The 22,998-nt window shown below is 38.0% G+C and overlaps 1 protein-coding gene across 1 annotated transcript in view; it reads left to right on the top strand.

Moving 5' to 3' along the window:
• The first annotated feature begins 12,572 nt into the window (after positions 1–12,572).
• Positions 12,573–22,998, top strand: part of LOC133554004 (ankyrin repeat domain-containing protein SOWAHA) — a 54,761-nt gene continuing 44,335 nt past the window's right edge. The window contains exons 1-2 of the mRNA XM_061902327.1: positions 12,573–12,964; positions 22,149–22,210. Coding sequence (XP_061758311.1) covers positions 12,832–12,964; positions 22,149–22,210 — 195 coding nt within the window. The 5' untranslated portion in view covers positions 12,573–12,831. The remainder of the gene's footprint in view (positions 12,965–22,148; positions 22,211–22,998) is intronic.

Here is a 22,998-nt window from a genome sequence, read left to right as displayed (position 1 = left end):
TCAAAATTAATATTTTATTTTGTTAAATTCCCAAGAAGTGCACTGACTTTTCAGGGATGTTGACAAGAATCCTGTTTATTTTGAAGAGCCACATGACAAAGGTTAAAGGTTAAATCAGAACCCTTTTTAGGTATTTTCTTTTTGATATATTATTCATTATTACTGCAAAATTAATATTATATTTTATTTAGTTAAATCCCCAAGAAGTGCACTGACTTTTCAGGGATGTTGACAAGAATCCTATTTATTTTGAAGAGCCACATGACAAAGGTCAAAGGTTAAATCAGAACACTTTTTAGATCTTTGGGTTTTAATATATTACTTATTACTACTGCAAAATTAATATTTTATTTTGTTAAATTCCCAAGAAGTGCACTGACTATCCAGGGATGTTGACAAGAATCCTATTTATTCTGATGGGCCATATGACAAATGTCAAAGGTTAAATCCGAACACTTCTTAGGTATTTTCTTTTTGATATATTATTCATTATTACTGCAAAATGTATATTTTATTTTATTAAAATCGCAAGAAGTGCACTGACTTTTCAGGGATGTCGACAAGAATCCTATTTATTTTGAAGAGCCATATGACAAAGGTTAAATCAGAATACTTCTTAGGTCTTTGGTTTTTAATGTATTATTTATTATCACTGTTAAATTAATTCTATATTTTGTTTGAATAAATTCCCAAGAAGTGCACTGACTTTTCAGGGATGTTGACAAGAATTATATTTATTTTGAAGGGCCATATTGCATAGGTCAAAGATCACATCAGAACACTTCTTAGGTCTTTTGTTTATAACGTATTATTTATTTTTACTGTAAAATTAATATATTTTATTTGATTAAGTTCCCAAGAAGTGCACTGATTTTTCAGGGATGTTGACAAGAATCCTATTTATTTTGAAAGGACATACGACAAAGGTCGGATTAGAACACTTCTTTGGTCTTTTGTTTTTAATTGATTATTTATTATTAATGTAAAATGTATATTGTATTTTATTTTATTGAATTGACAAGAAGCGCACTGACTTTTCAGGGATGTTGACAAGAATCCTGTTCATTTTGAAGGGCCATATGGTCTAGGTCAAAGGTCAGATCAGAACACTTCTTTGATCGTTTGTTTTTATTTAATATTTACTATTACAGTAATATTGATCATGTATTTTATTTGATTAAATTCACAGAAAGTGCACTGACTTTTCAGGGATGTTGACAAGAATCCTGTTAATTTTGAAGGGCCTTATGTCAAAGGTTGAATCAGAACACTTCTTAGGTCTTTTGTTTCTAATATATTATTTATTAACACTGCACAAGTAATGCTATATTTTATTTGAATAAATTGACAAGAAATGCACTGACTATTCAGGGATGTTGACAAGAATCCTGTTTATTTTGATGGGCCTTATGACAAAGGTCAAAGGTTAAATCAGAACACTTCTCAGGTATTTTGTTTTTAATATATTATTTATTACTGCAAAATTAATATATTTTATTTGATTAAATTCCCAAGAAATGCACTGACTATTCGGGGACGTTGACAAGAATCCTGTTAATTTTGAAGGGCCATGTGGTCTAGGTCAAAGGTCAGATCAGAACACTTCTTTATATATACAAAATATACATATATTATTTATCATTACTATAAGATTAATATTATATTTTATTTGATTAAATTCCCAAGAAGCGCACTGACTATTCAGGGATGTTGACAAGAATACTGTTCATTTTGAAGGGCCATATGACAAAGGTCAAAGGTTAAATCAGAACACTTCTTAGGTCGTTGGTTTTTTATATATTTATTACTGCAAAATTAATATTATATTTTATTTTATTAAATTCGCAAGACGCGCACTGACCTTTCAGGGACGTTGACAAGAACACTATTAATTTTGAAGGGCCATGTGGCCTAGGTCAAAGGTCAGATCAAAATACTAGTTTTTTAATGTATTATGACAATAATATTAATATCATATTGTATTTTATTAAATTCACAAGAAGACTTTTCAGGGATGTTGACAAGAATCCTGTTCATTTTGAAGAATCGTACGGCCTAGGTCAAAGGTCAGATCAGAATACTACTTTTGTCTTCAGGTTTTTAATGTATTATGATAATAATATTATTATCATATTTTATTTTATTAAATTCACCAGAAGTCTTTTCAGGGATGTTGACAAGAATACTATTCATTTTGAAGGGCCATATGGCCTAGGTCAAAGGTCGGATCAGAACACTTCTTAGGTCTTTTATTTATAATTTATTATTAATTTTTACTGTAAAATTAATATTATATTTTATTTGATTAAATTCCCAAGAAGTTTACTGACTATTCAGGGATGTTGACAAGAATCCTATTAATCTTGAAGGGCTATACAACACAGGTCAAAGGTTAAATCAGAACACTTCTTTTTTTCCTATATATATTATCTATCATTACTATAAAATTAATATACTGTATTTTATTTGATCAAATTCCCGAGAAGTGCACTGACTATTCAGGGATGTTGACAGGAATCCTGTTTATTTTGAAGGTCCTTATGACAAAGGTCAAAGGTTAAATCAAAACACTTCTCAGGTATTTTGTTTTTAATATATTATTTATTACTGCAAAATTAATACATTTTATTTGATTAAATTCACAAGAAGTGCACTGACTTTTCAGGGATGTTGACAAGAACACTATTCATTTTGAAGGGCCATGTGGCCTAGGTCAAAGGTCAGATCAAAATACTACTTTTTTAATGTATTATGACAATAATATCCATCCATCCATCCGTTTTCTACCGCTTATTCCCTTTCGGGGTCGCGGGACAATAATATTAATATCATTTTATTTTATTAAATTCACAAGAAGACTTTTCAGGGACGTTGACAAGAATACTATTCATTTTATAGGGCCATGTGGCCGAGGTCAAAGGTCAGATCAGAATATTACTTTTTTAATGTATTATGACAATAATATATTGTATTTTATTAAATTCACAAGAAGACTTTTTAGGGACTTTGACAAGAATACTATTCATTTTGAAGGGCCATATGGCAAAGCCCTGATCAGAACAGTTCTTAGGTCATTTGTTTATTTTATTTTTTACTGTAAAATGAATGTTATATTTTATTTTATTAACTTGACAAGCAACGTACTGACTTCAGGGACGTTGACAAGAATCCTATTCATTTTTAAAGGCCACATGACAAAGGTTAAAGGTTAAATCAGAATACTTCTTTGACCTGTTGCTGTTAATTGATCATTTTGTATTTATTATCTACAGATTATCATCATTACAGCATGATTACATCGACTTCTCAGCGACGACAAGAACAATGTGGGTATTGGTTGTGATGGCCGAGGTCAAAGGTCACGCCCGTGTGACGAGGCCAACTAGTGGCCAGGCGGGCACATTACACGTCTCCCTGGGCCATCATCAACAACAACAACAAGAGCAAGAAGAAGAAGAAGACCCCACAGGGGCCCCCACAGGACAAAGAGGTGACATATGCTGACGGATCATAAAGGATGAAAGCTTTTCATCCCGATAGAAAAAAAAAAAAGTTGAAACTGTTGACTGAATAATTGTATCAGCGCTTAAGGAGCTTAGTGTAATTACAATATTGTCCCGTCCTCAAACACGCCACTCATCAAATGAAAAGCTGCTGCTGGAGAGATTAAATCTGCTACATTTAATATTGAGTACGTCCCACAACGTGTTGTGTTGGCTCCTACACGCCCGCCACCTCTGACCCAAATACACCAAAGCAGCTGCACCTTGCTTAGAAATCATCCCTTACAAAAGTGTGTCTGCTCTATGGCTTTCAGCACACTTTTGGAGTCTCGGGCACACGCGGGCAAAATCTGGGGTAAGAATGGTAAGAACTCGTCTTGTATAGAGGATCTTTGACAAGCCTTTTAATTTTTTTTTTTTTTTTTTTTTTTTTTTTTTTTTTTTATTAAAGCCATCCCAACACAACCTCCTGTGGGTGTTGGACATGAAAAAAAACATTTTGGAAAATAGGGGGAAAAAATATAAACATGTTGTGGAAGACTTGGTAAAGAAAAGAAGGCTAAAGTCAGGAATTAAAAAAAAAAAAAAAAAAAAATTATTTAAAAAAAAAAATATATATATATATATCTCCATCTATTTTCTACAGCTTGTCCCTCTCGGGGTCGCGGGGGGGTGCTATCTATCCATCTATTGTCAGGGTAAGTAGGTGTCGAACCCCAAGATGCACAGAAAAAGGCAGGCATGGAGTGAGAAAACATGATTTAATTTTAAACACTAAAACAAAAAAACAAACAAAGGGTACAAACAAAAAGCGCGCACGTGGGCGGATAACAAACAAAAAGGCCTAACGTGGAAACTAGCAGGTATCGAGCAAGAAACAGTAGTCGTACTTATAATCAGATGAATTGATTAACGTGGACCCCGACTTAAACAAGTTGAAAAACTTATTCGGGTGTTACCATTTAGTGGTCAATTGTACGGAATATGTACTGTACTGTGCAATCTACTAATAAAAGTATCAATCAATCAATCAAAGATTTAATTTTAAAAACTAAGACAAAAAAACAAACAAAGGGTACAACCAAAAAGCACGCACGTGGGCGGATAACAAACAAAAAGGCCTAGCGTGGAAACTAGCAGGTACCGAGCAAGAAACAGTAGTCGTACTTATAATCAGATGTGGGTGGAGTAGCCAGAAATTGTACTCAAGTAAGAGTACTGTTACTTTAGAGATTTATTACTCAAGTAAAAGTAAGGAGTAGTCACCCAAATATTTACTTGAGTACAAGTAAAAAGTATGTCGTGAAAAAACTACTCAAGTACTGAGTAACTGATGAGTGACCTGATTACGGCAACAAATAATGCACAAAAACATACAAATAGCAATGAGCAAATTCAGAGCCAGGAATATCTCTTAAGCAACTAAAACAATAATGTATTTTAAATAGTACCTTAAAATAAAAACAATTAAGACACATTGAGCCACAATTTTCTACCGCTTGTCCCTTTCAGGGTTGTGGGGGGTGCTATCTATCTATCTGTTGTCAGAGTAAGTTGGTGTCGAACCCCAAGATGCAGAAAAAGAGGCAGGCATGGAGTGAGAAAACATGATTTAATTTAAAACACCAAGACAAAAAAACAAACAAAAGGTACAACCAAAAAGCGCGCATGTGGGCGGATAACAAACAAAAAGGCCTAGCGTGGAAACTAGCAGGTATCGAGCAAGAAACAGTAGTCGTACTTATAATCAGATGTGGGTAGAGTAGCCAGAAATTGTACTCAAGTAAGAGTACTGTTACTTTAGAGATTTATTACTCAAGTAAAAGTAAGGAGTAGTCACCCAAATATTTACTTGAGTACAAGTAAAAAGTATGTTGTGGAAAAACTACTCAAGTACTGAGTAACTGATGAGTAACCTGATTACGGCAACAAATAATGCACAAAAACATAAAAATAGCAATGAGCAAATTCAGAGCCAGGAATATCTCTTAAGCAACTAAAACAATAATGTATTTTAAATAGTACATTAAAATAAAAACAATTAAGACACATTGAGCCACAATTTTCTACCGCTTGTCCCTTTCAGGGTTGTGGGGGGTGCTATCTATCTGTTGTCAGAGTAAGTTGGTGTCGAACCCCAAGATGCAGAGAAAAAGGCAAGCATGGAGTGAGAAAACATGATTTAATTTAAAACACTAAGACAAAAAACAAAACAAAGGGTACAAACAAAAAGCACGCACGTGGGCGGATAACAAACAAAAAGGCCTAGCGTGGAAACTAGCAGGTATCGATGCAAGAAACAGTAGTCGTACTTATAATCAGAGGTGGGTAGAGTAGCCAGAAATTGTACTCAAGAAAGATTACTGTTACTTTAGAGATTTATTACTCAAGTAAAAGTAAGGAGTAGTCACCCAAATATTTACTTGAGTACAAGTAAAAAGTATGTCGGGAAAAAACTACTCAAGTACTGAGTAACTGATGAGTAACCTGATTACGGCAACAAATAATGCACAAAAACATACAAATAGCAATGAGCAAATTCAGAGCCAGGAATATCTCTTAAGCAACTAAAACAATAATATATTTTAAATAGTACATTAAAATAAAAACAATTAAGACACATTGAGCCACAATTTTCTACCGCTTGTCCCTTTCAGGGTTGTGGGGGGTGCTATCTATCTGTTGTCAGAGTAAGTTGGTGTCGAACCCCAAGATGCAGAGAAAGAGGCAGGCATGGAGTGAGAAAACATGATTTAATTTAAAACACTAACACAAAAAACAAACAAAGGGTACAAACAAAAAGCGTGCACGTGGGCGGATAACAAACAAAAAGGCCTAGCGTGGAAACTAGCAGGTATCGATGCAAGAAACAGTAGTCGTACTTATAATCAGAGGTGGGTAGAGTAGCCAGAAATTGTACTCAAGTAAGAGTACTGTTACTTTAGAGATTTATTACTCAAGTAAAAGTAAGGAGTAGTCACCCAAATATTTACTTGAGTGAAAGTAAAAAGTATGTTGGGAAAAAACTACTCAAGTACTGAGAACTGATGAGTAACCTGATTACGGCAACAAATAATGCACAAAAACATACAAATAGCAATGAGCAAATTCAGAGCCAGGAATATCTCTTAAGCAACTAAAACAATAATGTATTTTAAATAGTACATTAAAATAAAAACAATTAGGACACGTTGAGCCACAATTTTCTACCGCTTGTCCCTTTGAGGGTTGTGGGGTGTGCTATCTATCTATCTATTGTCAGAGTAAGTTGGTGTCGAACCCCAAGATGCAGAGAAAGAGGCAGGCATGGAGTGAGAAAACATGATTTAATTTTAAACACTAAAACAACAAAACAAACAAAGGGTACAAACAAAAAGCGCGCACGTGGGCGGATAACAAACAAAAAGGCCTAGCGTGGAAACTAGCAGGTATCGATGCAAGAAACAGTAGTCGTACTTATAATCAGATGTGGGTAGAGTAGCCAGAAATTGTACTCAAGTAAGAGTACTGTTACTTTAGAGATTTAGTACTCAAGTAAAAGTAAGGAGTAGTCACCCAAATATTTACTTGAGTACAAGTAAAAAGTATGTTGGGAAAAAACTACTCAAGTACTGAGTAACTTATGAGTAACCTGATTACGGCAACAAATAATGCACAAAAACATAAAAATAGCAATGAGCAAATTCAGAGCCAGGAATATCTCTTAAGCAACTAAAACAATAATGTATTTTAAATATTACATTAAAATAAAAACAATTAAGACACATTGAGCCACAATTTTCTACCGCTTGTCCCTTTCAGGGTTGTGGGGGGTGCTATCTATCTATCTGTTGTCAGAGTAAGTTGGTGTCGAACCCCAAGATGCAAAGAAAAAGGCAGGCATGGAGTGAGAAAACATGATTTAATTTAAAACACTAAGACAAAAAACAAACAAAGGGTACAAACAAAAAGCACGCACGTGGGCGGATAACAAACAAAAAGGCCTAGCGTGGAAACTAGCAGGTATCGAGCAAGAAACAGTAGTCGTACTTATAATCAGAGGTGGGTGGAGTAGCCAGAAATTGTACTCAAGTAAGAGTACTGTTACTTTAGAGATTTATTACTCAAGTAAAAGTAAGGAGTAGTTACCCAAATATTTACTTGAGTACAAGTAAAAAGTATGTCGTGAAAAAACTACTCAAGTACTGAGTAACTGATGAGTGACCTGATTACGGCAACAAATAATGCACAAAAACATACAAATAGCAATGAGCAAATTCAGAGCCAGGAATATCTCTTAAGCAACTAAAACAATAATGTATTTTAAATAGTACATTAAAATAAAAACAATTAAGACACATTGAGCCACAATTTTCTACCGCTTGTCCCTTTCAGGGTTGTGGGGGGTGCTATCTATCCATCTATTGTCAGAGTAAGTTGGTGTCGAACCCCAAGATGCAGAGAAAGAGGCAAGCATGGAGTGAGAAAACATGATTTAATTTTAAACACTAAGACAAAAAAACAAACAAAGGGTACAACCAAAAAGCACGCACGTGGGCGGATAACAAACAAAAAGGCCTAGCGTGGAAACTAGCAGGTACCGAGCAAGAAACAGTAGTCGTACTTATAATCAGATGTGGGTGGAGTAGCCAGAAATTGTACTCAAGTAAGAGTACTGTTACTTTAGATATTTATTACTCAAGTAAAAGTAAGGAGTAGTCACCCAAATATTTACTTGAGTACAAGTAAAAAGTATGTTGGGAAAAAACTACTCAAGTACTGAGTAACTGATGAGTAAACTGATTACGGCAACAAATAATGCACAAAAACATACAAATAGCAATGAGCAAATTCAGAGCCAGGAATATCTCTTAAGCAACTAAAACAATAATATATTTTAAATAGTACATTAAAATAAAAACAATTAAGACACATTGAGCCACAATTTTCTACCGCTTGTCCCTTTCAGGGTTGTGGGGGGTGCTATCTATCTATTGTCAGAGTAAGTTGGTGTCGAACCCCAAGATGCAGAGAAAAAGGCAGGCATGGAGTGAGAAAACATGATTTAATTTAAAACACTGACACAAAAAACAAACAAAGGATACAACCAAAAAGCGCGCACGTGGGCGGATAACAAACAAAAAGGCCTAGCATGGAAACTAGCAGGTATCGAGCAAGAAACAGTAGTCGTACTTATAATCAGAGGTGGGTAGAGTAGCCAGAAATTGTACTCAAGTAAGAGTACTGTTACTTTAGAGAATTACTACTCAAGTAAAAGTAAGGAGTAGTCACCCAAATATTTACTTGACTACAAGTAAAAAGTATGTCGTGAAAAAACTACTCAAGTACTGAGTAACTGATGAGTGACCTGATTACGGCAACAAATAATGCACAAAAACATACAAATAGCAATGAGCAAATTCAGAGGCAGGAATATCTCTTAAGCAACTAAAACAATATTATATTTTAAATAGTACATTAAAATAAAAACAAGACACATTGAGCCACAATTTTCTGCCGCTTGTCCCTTTCAGGGTTGTGGGGGGTGCTATCTATCTATCTGTTGTCAGAGTAAGTTGGTGTCGAACCCCAAGATGCAGAGAAAGAGGCAGGCATGGAGTGAGAAAACATGATTTAATTTTAAACACTAAGACAAAAAAACAAACAAAGGGTACAACCAAAAGGCGCGCACGTGGGCGAATAACAAACAAAAAGGCCTAGCGTGGAAACTAGCAGGTATCGATGCAAGAAACAGTAGTCGTACTTATAATCAGAGGTGGGTGGAGTAGCCAGAAATTGTACTCAAGTAAGAGTACTGTTACTTTAGAGATTTATTACTCAAGTAAAAGTAAGGAGTAGTCACCCAAATATTTACTTGAGTACAAGTAAAAAGTATGTCGTGAAAAAACTACTCAAGTACTGAGTAACTGATGAGTGACCTGATTACGGCAACAAATAATGCACAAAAACATACAAATAGCAATGAGCAAATTCAGAGCCAGGAATATCTCTTAAGCAACTAAAACAATAATATATTTTAAATAGTACATTAAAATAAAAACAATTAAGACACATTGAGCCACAATTTTCTACCGCTTGTCCCTTTCAGGGTTGTGGGGGGTGCTATCTATCTGTTGTCAGAGTAAGTTGGTGTCGAACCCCAAGATGCAGAGAAAGAGGCAGGCATGGAGTGAGAAAACATGATTTAATTTTAAACACTAAGACAAAAAAACAAACAAAGGGTACAACCAAAAGGCGCGCACGTGGGCGGATAACAAACAAAAAGGCCTAGCGTGGAAACTAGCAGGTATCGATGCAAGAAACAGTAGTCGTACTTATAATCAGAGGTGGGTGGAGTAGCCAGAAATTGTACTCAAGTAAGAGTTCTGTTACTTTAGAGATTTATTACTCAAGTAAAAGTAAGGAGTAGTCACCCAAATATTTACTTGAGTACAAGTAAAAAGTATGTTGGGAAAAAACTACTCAAGTACTGAGTAACTGATGAGTAACCTGATTACGGCAACAAATAATGCACAAAAACATACAAATAGCAATGAGCAAATTCAGAGCCAGGAATATCTCTTAAGCAACTAAAACAATAATATATATTAAATAATAGTACATTAAAATAAAATAAAAAAATGACACATTGAGCCACAATAACTTAACAACACCATAGGCTCAGTAGGCATTGATTGATTGATTGAAACTTTCATTAGTAGATTGTACAGTACAGTACATATTCCATACAATTGACCACTAAATAGAAACACCCCAATAAGTTTTTCAACGTTAATCAATTACTTAATAAATGAACAAGTCGAGGTGATCTACCTCATATATACATACACACACATATCATATATATATATATATATATATACATACATACATTTATATATACAGTATAAAATACAGTATATATACAGTATATAATTTATATGTAATTTATATTTATATATATATTGACATGTTAAAGCTGTTTTAATGAATATACATGCATGTTTAACACATAGATTCCTATCTTTCATGAAGACAAGAATATAAGTTGGTGTATTACCTGATTCTGATAACTTGCATTTTAGTGCTGATAACGTCCACGTTTTCAAATGGAGGAGAAAAAAAGTTTCTCTTTTCTGTCCAATACCACAAGAAGTCGTCGTTTTTGGCATCTTATTTGTTCAGCTTCCATATTCGTTTCTATACACTTTACAAGAAATACATTGGCGGCAAATTCCGTAACTTGCTAGCTTGTTTGGTCTGGCTTTCGGAGACTCTTATTTTGTTAGCGCAGGCGTGATGTAGCGGCGCTTTTATTGTGAAGACAGGAACTGTGCGATCAGTCTTTAGGGTTTTGACGGGAAGTACGGTTGGAATAAAAAGTGTCTTTTTTCCTTTACACTTTTGATTGATTGATTGAAACTTTTATTAGTAGTTTGCACAGTACAATTGACCACTAAATGGTAACACCCCGATACGTTTTTCAACTTGTTTAAGTCGGGTCATGTGACCGCCTGGCTCTGTTTGATTGGTCCAACGTCCCCAGTGACTACTTGTGATTGGTGAAACGCAGGCATGCGCAGATCCTACTTCGAAGCTCCGTCATTAACCAAAACAAACATTAACAGATCGATAAAAAAAAAAGTAGCGAGTAGTGAGCTGAATGTAGATAAATGTAGCGGAGTAAAAGTAGCTTGTCTTCTCTATAAATATACTCAAGTAAAAGTAAAAGTATGTTGCATAAAAACTACTCGTAGAAGTACAATTTATCCCAAAAGTTACTCAAGTAAATGTAACGGAGTAAATGTAGCGCGTTACTACCCACCTCTGCTTATAATATGAAAACAAACTCAGAAGCAGGGAACAAAAGACAATAAGCTACAAACCACTAACAAACATAGCTTACCGCAACGCTGCATTCACACGATATGATACGACACAACAGGAAGCAGCAACAATACATGACAATAATCCAGCCCAGACTGGATGGGAAGGCAGGTTGGAATAGGAGCGGGCTGATTGACACCAGGTGTGGCCAGGTACCAAACAGCCACAGCTGAGGAGAAAAAGCGCTCAGGGAGAAACACAGGAAACTGACAAAATAAGAGCGCTGACATGAAATACTACACATACAGAGGTAACAAAGACAAATACAGAGGAAAAACTAATACACAAACAAACTGTCAGGGAAAGCCTGACATCTATCTATCCATCTAGATATATATATATATATATGTGTGTGTGTGTGTGTGTGTATGTATATATATAATTTGTGTGAAAAGGGACAAGCGGTAGAAAATGGATGGATGGATTTTATATATATATATATATATATATATATATATATATATATATATATGCGCCAGCGCCCCCCGCGACCCCAGAAGGGAAAAAGCGGTAGAAAATGGATGGATATATATATATCCATCCATTTTCTACCGCTTATTCCCTTTTTGGGGTCGCGGGGGCCGCTGGCGCCTATCTCAGCTACAATCGGGCGGAAGGCGGGGTACACCCTGGACAAGTCGCCACCTCATCGCAGATATATATATATATATATATATATATATATATAGAAAAAGGATGGATATATATATATATATATATATATATATATATATATATATATATATATATATATACGTATGCATGTATGTAAAACGCTGTGTCTTAATGTCTAAGACAAATTTCTCCTCTGAGAAAATAAGCTAATTATTATTAGAATTATATATATATATATATATATATATATATATATAGATATATATATATATATATATATATATATATCCATCCATCCATCCATTTTCTACCGCTTATTCCCTTTTGGGGTCGCGGGGGGCGCTGGCACCTATCTCAGCTACAATCGGGCGGAAGGCAGGGTACACCCTGGACAAGTCGCCACCTCATCGCAGGGCCAACACAGATAGACAGACAACATTCACACTCACATATAGATATAGATATATATATAAGCAATAAATGTATTGATTGTTGATACACGGGTACGTTACAAAACTACGTCAAAGTGGGGACGTTCAAGGCCCGCTGCCCAAAATCAGTCCAACGAAGCGCTGTCAGAAGTGAATGGCGGATGCTACGAGAAGGCAACTAAGGGTTAAAAAGTGAGCGGGAGATGGTGCAGCGGCAGCAGCGACAACAGCAGTCAGCCCGCCTGGCCCTGGGTGGAGTAAAATGTTGACATGAAGAGCCGCAAATTAGCCCCACTGAACGGCTATCACTTGCGGGGGCGGCCGTGCGTGAAAAGACCCACAAAAAAGGAGAGCACCTAAAGTAGCCGCGGCGTGTCAAAGCCTTTGAAGTGATAAAAAAGCCCCTAACTGCTAACATGAGCGATGTTAGCGAAGAGGCGCTGCTGGATTACTTTTACTCCACGGCGGGGAGCTCAGGCAGAGTCCGAAATGCTGACATTTTGAAGACTTTTAAGCCCTTTATCGGACACAATGACGCCCAGCTGCGTGGTGAGTCCCTCGCCATAACTTAGCTAGCCGAACATGACTCCTTAGCATAACCCAGTTCGACGATATTCTGTTTATTTTGTGTTTTACAAGCCTAACCTTGTATTGTATTGTCCCCTCGCTGTTAAACATCTGCTTTTTATTAATACAAAAAAAAAAAAAGTTACTTCATCTCCCAAAAAGGTACAGTTGGAAAAGCGAAGGTGTCATTTCCCCCCTTCTGCGGGGAACTTGAACCCAACATGACGTCATCACCATCTATGTCGCAAATCATAACAGGACCCTGGCCTTCTTTTTTTTTTGTATCTTCTGGGTTTGCTATTTAAAGGCCTACTGAAAGCCACTACTACCAACCACGCAGTCTGATAGTTTATTTATCAATGATGAAATATTAACATTGCAACACATGCCAATTCGGCTGGTTTAGTTAACCAAATTTCAATGTTAAATTTCCCGCGAGGTATCCTGTTGAAAACGTCGCGGAATGATGACGCGTGCTTGTGAGGTTAATGGTTGGAGCGGACATTTCAGCCCAACACCATACACGGCTAAAAGTCGTCTCTTTTCATCGCTTAATTACACAGTTTTTTGGACATCTGTGTTGCTGAATCTTTTGCAATTTGTTTAATTAATATTGGAGACGTCAAAGAAGAATGCTGTTGTTGGAAAGCGGTGGATTGCAGCTGCCTTTAGCATCTGAAACACAGCCGGTGTTTCTTTGTTGTGAAGCTTTAACACAGAGCGGTCAAGCGAACATGTTTCTCTACGTCAACCAGCAAGTTTTTGGATGGGAAAATTGTGATATTAAGCCTGCTCTTACTGGAGACTTGAGTGGATTGTGCGACCTCCTCCTGCAGCTCAAAATGGCAGCTGCGATCTTGGCTCCTCGGCTTCTCTCAGAGACACTGGCGTTCACCGCAGCCATCCGACTTTCAGGTACTACTTAACAATCTCATTAAAACCCTATTAACACAATAAGCTGATAAGGGATTTTCCAGAATTATCCTAGTAAATGTGTCTAATTACATCTGAAACTGCCGTCGCCTTTTCTTTTCTTTTCTTTTTTCTTTTTTTTAGTGATTCACTCTAACTTTCCTCATCCACAAATCTTTCATCCTCGCTCAAATTAATGGGGAAATCGTCGCTTTCTCGGTCCGAATCACTCTTGCTGCTGGTGGCCATGATTGTAAACAATGTGAGGATGTGAGGAGCTCCACAACCCGCGACGTCACGCGCACATCGTCTGCTACTTCCGGTACAGGCAAGGCTTTTTTATTAGCGACCAAAAGTTGCGAACTTTATCGTCGATGTTCTCTACTAAATCCTTTCAGCAAAAATATGGCAATATCGCAAAATGATCAAGTATGACACATAGAATGGACCTGCTATCCCCGTTTAAATAAGAAAATCTCATTTCAGTAGGCCTTTAAAGACCTACTGAAACCCACTACTACTGACCACGCAGTCTGATAGTTTATATATCAATGATGAAATCTTAAAGGCCTACTGAAATGAGATTTTCTTATTTAAACGGGGATAGCAGGTCCATTCTATGTGTCATACTTGATCATTTCACGATATTGCCATATTTTTGCTGAAAGGATTTAATAGAGAACATCGAGGATAAAGTTCGCAACTTTTGGTCGCTAATAAAAAAGCCTTGCCTTTACCGGAAGTAGCAGACGATGACGTCACAAGGGTGAGGGCTCCTCACGTCCTCACATTGTTTATAATGTGAGCCTCCAGCAACAAGAGCTATTCGGACCGAGAAAACGACAATTTCTCCATTAATTTGAGCGAGGATGAAAGATCCGTGGATGATGATATCGGACGGCGTGGCGCAGTGGAAGAGTGGTCGCGCGCAACCCGAGGGTCTCTGGTTCAATCCCCACCTAGTACCAACCTCGTCACGTCCGTTGTGTCCTGAGCAAGACACTTCACCCTTGCTCCTGATGGGTGCTGGTTAGCGCCTTGCATGGCAGCTCCCTCCATCAATGTATGAATGTGTGTGTTAATGGGTAAATTTGGAAGTATTGTCAAAGCGCTTTGAGGATGAAAGATGAAAGATTCGTGGATGAGGAAAGTTAGAGTGAGGCACTAAAAAAGAAAAAGCGACGGCTCAGGGCGGCGGAATTGGTAGCGTTTCAGATGTAATTAGACACATTTACTACGATAGTTCTGGAAAATCCCTTATCTGCTTATTGTGTTAATAGTATTTTAGTGAGATTGTTAAGTCATACCTGAAAGTCGGATGGCTGCGGTGAACTGCAGTGTCTCTAAGAGAACCCGAAGAGCCAAAATCACAGCTGCCTAATTGAGCTGCAGGATGAGGTCCCATAATCCACTGAATTCTCCGGTAGGAGCCGACTTAATATCACAATTTTCCCATCCAAAAACTTGCTGGTTGATGTAGAGAAACATGTTCGCTCTGTGTTAAAGCTTCACAACAAACAAAGAAACACCAGCTGTGTTTCGGTCCTAAAGGCAGCTGCAATCTACCGCTTTCCACCAACAGCATTCTTCTTTGACGTCTCCATTATTAACTGAACAAATTGGAAAACATTCAGCATCTCAGTTGTCCAAACTACTGTGTAATTATGCGATGAAAAGAGACGACTTTTAGCCGTAAGTGGTGCTGGGCTGATATGTCCGCTACAACCCGAGACGTCACGCGCACGCGTCATCATTCCGCGACGTTTACAATAAGAAACTCCTCGGGAAATTTAAAATTGCAATTTAGTAAACAAAACCGGCCGTATTGGCATGTGTTGCAATGTTAAGATTTCATCATTGATGTATAAACTATCAGACTGTGTGGTCGCTAGTAGTGGCTTTCAGTAGGCCTTTAAAGGCCTACTGAAGTGAGATTTTCTTATTCAAACGGGGATAGCAGGTCCATTCTATGTGTCATACTTGATCATTTTGTGATATTGCCATATTTTTGCTGAAAGGATTTAGTAGAGAACATCCACGATAAAGTTCGCAACTTTTGGTCGCTAATAAAAAAGCCTTGCCTGTACCGGAAGTAGCAGACGATGTGCGCGTGACGTCACGGGTTGTGGAGCTCTTCACATCCTCACATTGTTTACAATCATGGCCACCAGCAGCGAGAGCGATTCGGACTGAGAAAGCGACGATTTACCCATTAATTTGAGCGAGTATGAAAGATTTGTGGATGAGGGTAGTGAGAGTGAAGGACTAGAAGAAGAAAAAAAAAGACGAGGTCAGTGGGAGCGATTCAGATGTTATTAGAGACATTTACTAGGATAATTCTGGAAAATCCCTTATCTGCTTATTGTGTTACTAGTGTTTTAGTGAGATTATATGGTACCTGAAAGTCGGAGGGGTGTGGCAATGGGTGTGGTGACCGCCAGTGTCTCCGGTGGGAGGAGGTAAGAGAGTCCGCAGCTGCAGGACGACGCAAACTCCGCTCATGTCTACGGTAAGAGCCGACTTATTACCACAATTTTCTCACCGAAACCTGCCGGTCGACATGTGGTCGGGAACCATGTTCGCTTGACTGCTCTGTTCCATAGTAAAGCTTCGCCTACGGGAACGTAAACAAGGAAACACTGGCTGTGTTTGTGTTGCTAAAGGCGGCCGCAATTCACCGCTTCCCACCTACATCTTTCTTCTTTGACTTCTCCATTATTAATTGAACAAATTGCAAAAGATTCAGCAACACAGATGTCCAGAATACTGTGTAATTGTGCGATTAAAGCAGACTACTTATAGCTGGGAGCGGGCTGGAAAAAAATGTCCGCTACAATCCGAGACGTTACGCGCACACGTCATCATACCGCGACGTGTTCAACACGACACTTTGCGGGAAATTTAAAATTGCAATTTAGTAAACTAAAAAGGCCGTATTGGCATGTGTTGCAATGTTAATATTTCATCATTGATATATAAACTATCAGACTGCGTGGTCGGTAGTAGTGGCCTTTAACATTGCAACACATGACAATACGATAAAGTTTGCAACTTTATACTAAATTTGCAATTTCAAATTTTGCGTGAAGTATCCTGTTAACGTTGCGGTATGGTGACACGTGCGCGATCACCGATCACAGCTATAAGTGGTCTGCTTTAATTGCATAATTACACAGTATTCTGGACATCTGTGTTGCTGAATCTTTTGCAATTTATTCAATTAATAATGGAGACGTCAAAGAAGAAAGATGTAGGTGGGAAGCGGTGTATTGCGGCCGCCTTTAGCAACACAAACACAGCTGGTGTTTCCTTGTTTACATTCGGCTCTTACCGTAGACGAGAGCGGAGAGTTTGCGTCGTTCCTCCTGCAGCTGTGGACTCTCTTGCCTCCTCCCACCGGCCGCCACCGACCGTCGGATGCCTACTTCGTGGAGGGAAAAAAAATTAAAAAATCTCAGCCCGGCTGCCTTGTCTCGTCGAGAAAGGTGGCTTCCCTCGGAGACACTGGCGGTCGCCAAACCCGTGATCACAGGTACGACTATATAATCTCACTAAAACACTAGTAACACAATAAGCAGATAAGGGATTTTCCAGAATTATCCTAGTAAATGTGTCCAATAACATCTGAATCGCTCCCACTGCCCTCGTCTTTTTTTTTTCTTTTTCTAGTCCTTCACTGTCACTTTCCTCATCCACAAATCTTTCATCCTCGCTCAAATTAATAGGGAAATCGTCGCTTTCTCGGTCCGAATCGCTCTTGCTGCTGGTGGCCATGATTGTAAACAATGTTCAGATGTCAGGAGCTCCACAACCTGTGACGTCACGCGCACATCGTCTGCTACTTCCGGTACTGGCAAGGCTTTTTTATTAGCGACCAAAAGTTGTGAACTTTATCGTCGATGTTCTCTTACTACATTTTTCAGCAAAAATATGGCAATATCGCAAAATGATCAAGTATGACACAAAGAATGGACCTGCTATCCCCGTTTGAATAAGAAAATCTCATATCAGTGGGCCTTTAAATTTTCTGTCCAAAGTGGGATTCGAACCCACGCCTCGTTAGAGACTGCAACCTGAATGCAGCGCCTTTGGCCACCCTGACCATCCCCGTTCAGTTTTCCAGCCGTTATCTGCGACCGAAAGGCGGACGTCCTCAGCTCGCTAACCAAACCGTCTATCCGGGGTGACCTTGCCGCCACATGCGCTCCAGATGTGACGTCGGCGCCATCTGACGATTAGCAAAGTGCCGCTTCTTCCCACGGAGCGAAGGTCTGCGCCACCATGTGGTGCTCATGTTGTAAATGTGATGATAGCCTTTTAATCACAATTAAGTCCGTGTGCACGACGGGATTATTCAGACCTCTGATGAGAGGACAAGGGAGGGCTTTTTTTTTTTTTTAATTAAATCATAAAAGTGGGCCACAAATGCAAATAAGTGGATGGAATAGTCCCTCCGGTTTGGGACTCGGGGGGTTAGGATTGTTGTCTTTAGTGCAAGCGACTTCTTCCTGTTGCTTTTCCTGAAGGAAGAGGAAACTCATCCATCGCCCGTGTAGGAATGTGCAAATACAAACCCCGTTTCCATATGAGTTGGGAAATTGTGTTGGATGTAAATATAAACGGAATACAATGATTTGCAAATTCTTTTTAACCCATATTCAGTTGAATATGCTACAAAAACAACATATTTGGTGTTCAAACTCATAAACTTAATTTTTTTTTGCAAATAATAATTAACTTAGAATTTCATGGTTGCAACACATGCCAAAGTAGTTGGGAAAGGGCATGTTCACCACTGTGTTACATCACCTTTTCTTTTAACAACACTCAATAAACGTTTGGGAACTGAGGAAACTAATTGTTGAAGCTTTGAAAGTGGAATTCTTTCCCATTCTTGTTTTATGTACAGCTTCAGTCGTTCAACAGTCCGGGGTCTCCGCTGTCGTATTTTACGCTTCATAATGCGCCACACATTTTCGATAGGAGACAGGTCTGGACTGCAGGCAGTCCAGGAAAGTACCCGCACTTTTTTTTTTTTTTTTTACGAAGCTACGCTGTTGTAACACGTGCTGAATGTGGCTTGGCATTGTCTTGCTGAAATAAGCAGGGGCGTTCATGAAAAAGACGGCGCTTAAATGGCAGCATATGTTGTTCCAAAACCTGTATGTACATTTCAGCATTAATAGTGCCTTCACAGATGTGTAAGTTAGCCATGCCTTGGGCACTAATGCGCCTCCATACCGTCACAGATGCTGGCTTTTTAACTTTGCGTCGATAACAGTCTGGATGGTTCGCTTCCCCTTTTGGTCCGGATGACACGATGTCGAATATTTCCAAAAACAATTTGAAATGTGGACTCGTCAGACCACAGAACACTTTTCCACTTTACATTAGTCCATCTTAGATGAGCTCAGGCCCAGAGAAACTGGCGGCGTTTCTGGATGTTGTTGATATATGGCTTTCGCTTTGCAGAGTAGAGATTTAATTTGCACTGAGAGATGTAGCGACGAATTGTATTTAGTGAGAGTGGTTTTCTGAAGTGTTCCTGAGCCCATGTGGTGATATCCTTTAGAGATTGATGTCGGTTTTTGATACAGTGCCATCTGAAGGATTGAAGGTCACGGTCATTCAATGTTGGTTTCCGGCCATGCCGCTTACGTGGAGTGAGTTCTCCAGATTCTCTGAACCTTTTGATGATATAATGGACCGTAAATGTTGAAATCCCCAAATTTCTTACAATTGCACTTTGAGAAACGTTGTTCTTAAACTGTTTGACTATTTGCTCACGCAGTTGTGGACAAAGGGGTGTACCTCGCCCCATCCTTTCTTGTGAAAGACTGAGCATTTTTTGGGGGGGAAGCTGTTTTTATACCCAATCATGGCACCCACCTGTTCCCAATTAGCCTGCACACCTGTGGGATGTTCCAAATAAGTGTTTGATGAGCATTCCTCAACTTTTTCAGGATTTATTGCCACCTTTCCCAACTTCTTTGTCCCGTGTTGATGGCATCAAATTCTAAAGTTAATGATTATTTGGAAAAAAAAAATGTTTACCAGTTTGAACATCAAATATGTTGTCTTTTTAGCATATTCAACTGAATATGGGTTGAAAATGATTTGCAAATCATTGTATTCCGTTTATATTTACATCTAACACAATTTCCCAACTCATATGGAAACGAGGTTTGTATTTGCACCTGGCTTGCTGACAATAAACTTTCCATACACTTAGGTAAAACGGAATCCATCCTATTTGGGTCCCACATCAACCTTAAGAAAGTCAGTGACTTCACTATAAAAGTGGGTGACGTTGTTATCACAGGGAAAGATGAGGTCACCTACCTAGATTCCATTCTAGAAGCTAATATTTCCTGTGATAAAATGGCAACCATGGTAATCAAAAAAGTCAACCAACGAACAAGATTTCTGGTCTCTCTGGTCAACAAAAGCACCTTGAAGATTCTAGCGGGAACTCTCGTTCAACCCTTTTTCGATTACGCATGCGCGTCCTGGTTCCCCAGCACCTCCAAAACCCTCAAATTTCGACTCCAAACATCCCATAACAAGCTTGTCAGGTTACTTTTAGACCTCCACCCCAGATCCCACCTCATTCCTACCCACTTCTCCAAAATGGCCTGGCTCAGGGTGGACAGAGTAAAACAACTTGCACTGAGCCTAGTTTATAAAATCCCTGATAACGAAGTACATGTCAAACTACTTCCAGAACGTAAATGACCGCCATGACCACAACACCAGGGGGAGCTCCACAAACCACATAAAACCCAGCTTCCGATCTAACAAATGTCTTAACTCATTCTCTTTCTATGCCACATCAATATGGAATGCACCTCCAACGAGTGTAAAAGAAAGTGCATCTCTATCCCCTAAGGGTGTAACGGTACACAAACATTTTGGTTTGGTATGTACCTAGGTTCGGAGGTCATGGTTCGGTTCATTTTCCGTACAGTAAGAAAACTACAAAATGTTTTGGTTATTTATTCACCAAATTTGCAAAATCTTCCACCAAAAATATTTTTCTTGGTAAAATATTTTATGTGAAGTAACGGGAACCTTGGATAGGTCAATAATTTATAATAACATTGATTTTGATTCAATATTATGTTTTGAGCAATGAGTTTGAATGAAAAAAAAACAGCTTTGTTTTATTAGTCGACGTTGCAACTTTTTCTAAATTACATTTAGACTTTAAGCTTTTTTATTTCACCTTTGTTTATGTTTTTGTTTATTTTAATATTATTTTTAGAATGTGGCGTGGGCCTTTAAAACATTAGCTGTGGGCCGCAAATGGCTTCCGGGGCACACTTTTGACACCCCTCCTATAGATAATAAAATCTGATAAATCTATGGGTAAAAAGAAGAGCCTGGCGACTCTTTCGCTCTCTCTGTCTCTGCCCCTCCCTCAGGAATGCTGCCGCGTGCACAATTTGTTTTGTTTTTAACCCCTTCTTAACCCTGAACGTACATTGAAAATACACGCACCCCTAACCTAAAATGCCGGACATTTGAGGCATTTAAGAAACTCCACCCAGACAGCCCCGCAAAAGAGGACTTATCCGGTGGAAAGAGGAGGTATGGTCAGTCTATCGTAGCCTGGTCGCTGCTAGCATGCCGTGTGTGTGCATTGTTTACACAACTCATTCAGTTCACCTCCAAACCGAACCGAAACCCCCGTACCGAAACAGTTCTATACAAATACACGTACCGTTACACCCCTACTATCCTCCTTTTAAAACCGCACTAAAACAACAACTACAGGCAACTTCAACCCTAAACTAACACCCTCCCTCTTCCACATCCTACCTCCCCGGATGGTTAATAATCAAATGTATATACTTGTTTTTATGCTTTCTGAACTCACTATGTTCACTGCTCTCTGTAAATATCCTACCAAGTCAGACCTACACTGTTTCAATGTCCATTCCTCTGATGATGCAATTGTTGATGACTGAAGTACTGATTTCAGCCAAACTTAATCCCCCGGATTGTAAATAATGTAAATAATTCAATGTATATACTCTGCCATCCACTACTTTTGGCATGATCAGTGGCAGGGATACATTCCTCTTGTCTTTTTCTGTCTGCAGCCTTGTTCAGCGTTTTATATAACCGCTGCACTATTATTGTTATGCAACAGTCCACTTTGGCGGACATTGTGGGTTGTGGAAACACTTCTGTTTTATATTTATTTGTGAAAGATAGATTAAAATATGACCATTTGCTTGCCTCCTTGCAGCCAAATACAGAGAAGAATTCAAGCTCATCATTGACCGCATTGCTGTGGTCAAGTCAGAAAATGTGAGTACTGTAACCTGTCAGTGAAATATTAATTTTGAGGTAATGTATTTATTTTTTAATATTCAGTTTACAGTGTATTTACTTTTTTTTTTTTTTTTTTTTTTTTTACATTTTAAAATAATTATCTTTTTTTTCCCATATTGTGATCATTTTTAACCATTATGATTAAATATATGCATTTATTTGCTGTAGTTAGGTTCCCATGCAGGTGTTTTTTGAATGACTATAACAACAATTACATTTATATTAAAATGAATATGAATGGATTTAAATGAAAATCATTTCTGGTGACCACTTCTTAAAGCTCATGGAGAGAATGCCAAGACTGTGCAAAGCAGTAATCACAGCAAGGGGTGGCTATTTTGAAAAAACTAGACATTCACCTGGGGATAGGTTGATTGGCAACACTAAACTGGCCCTACAATATAAGACATGTTTTCAGTTATTTAACCTTTTTTTGCTCAGTACATAACTCCACTTGTTCATTCATAGTTTCGATGTGACAATCTAAAATGTAAATAGTCATGAAAATAAAGAAAACACATTTAATGAAGGTTTGGATAGGTATATATATATATATAAATATATATATATATATATATATATATATATAATATATATATATATGTATGTATGTATGTATGTATGTATTAGGGGTGTGGGGAAAAAATCGATACGAATACAAATCACGATTCTCACGTTGTGCGATTCTGAATCTATTCTAATTTTTTAAAATATAATTATTTTTTATTTTTTTATTTTTTTTTATCAATCCAACAAAATAAACA

This window comes from Nerophis ophidion, linkage group LG06 (assembly GCF_033978795.1).
Source record: "Nerophis ophidion isolate RoL-2023_Sa linkage group LG06, RoL_Noph_v1.0, whole genome shotgun sequence".
NCBI classification, from domain to species: Eukaryota; Metazoa; Chordata; class Actinopteri; order Syngnathiformes; family Syngnathidae; genus Nerophis; species Nerophis ophidion.
This window is presented reverse-complemented; position numbering and strand designations above follow the sequence as displayed.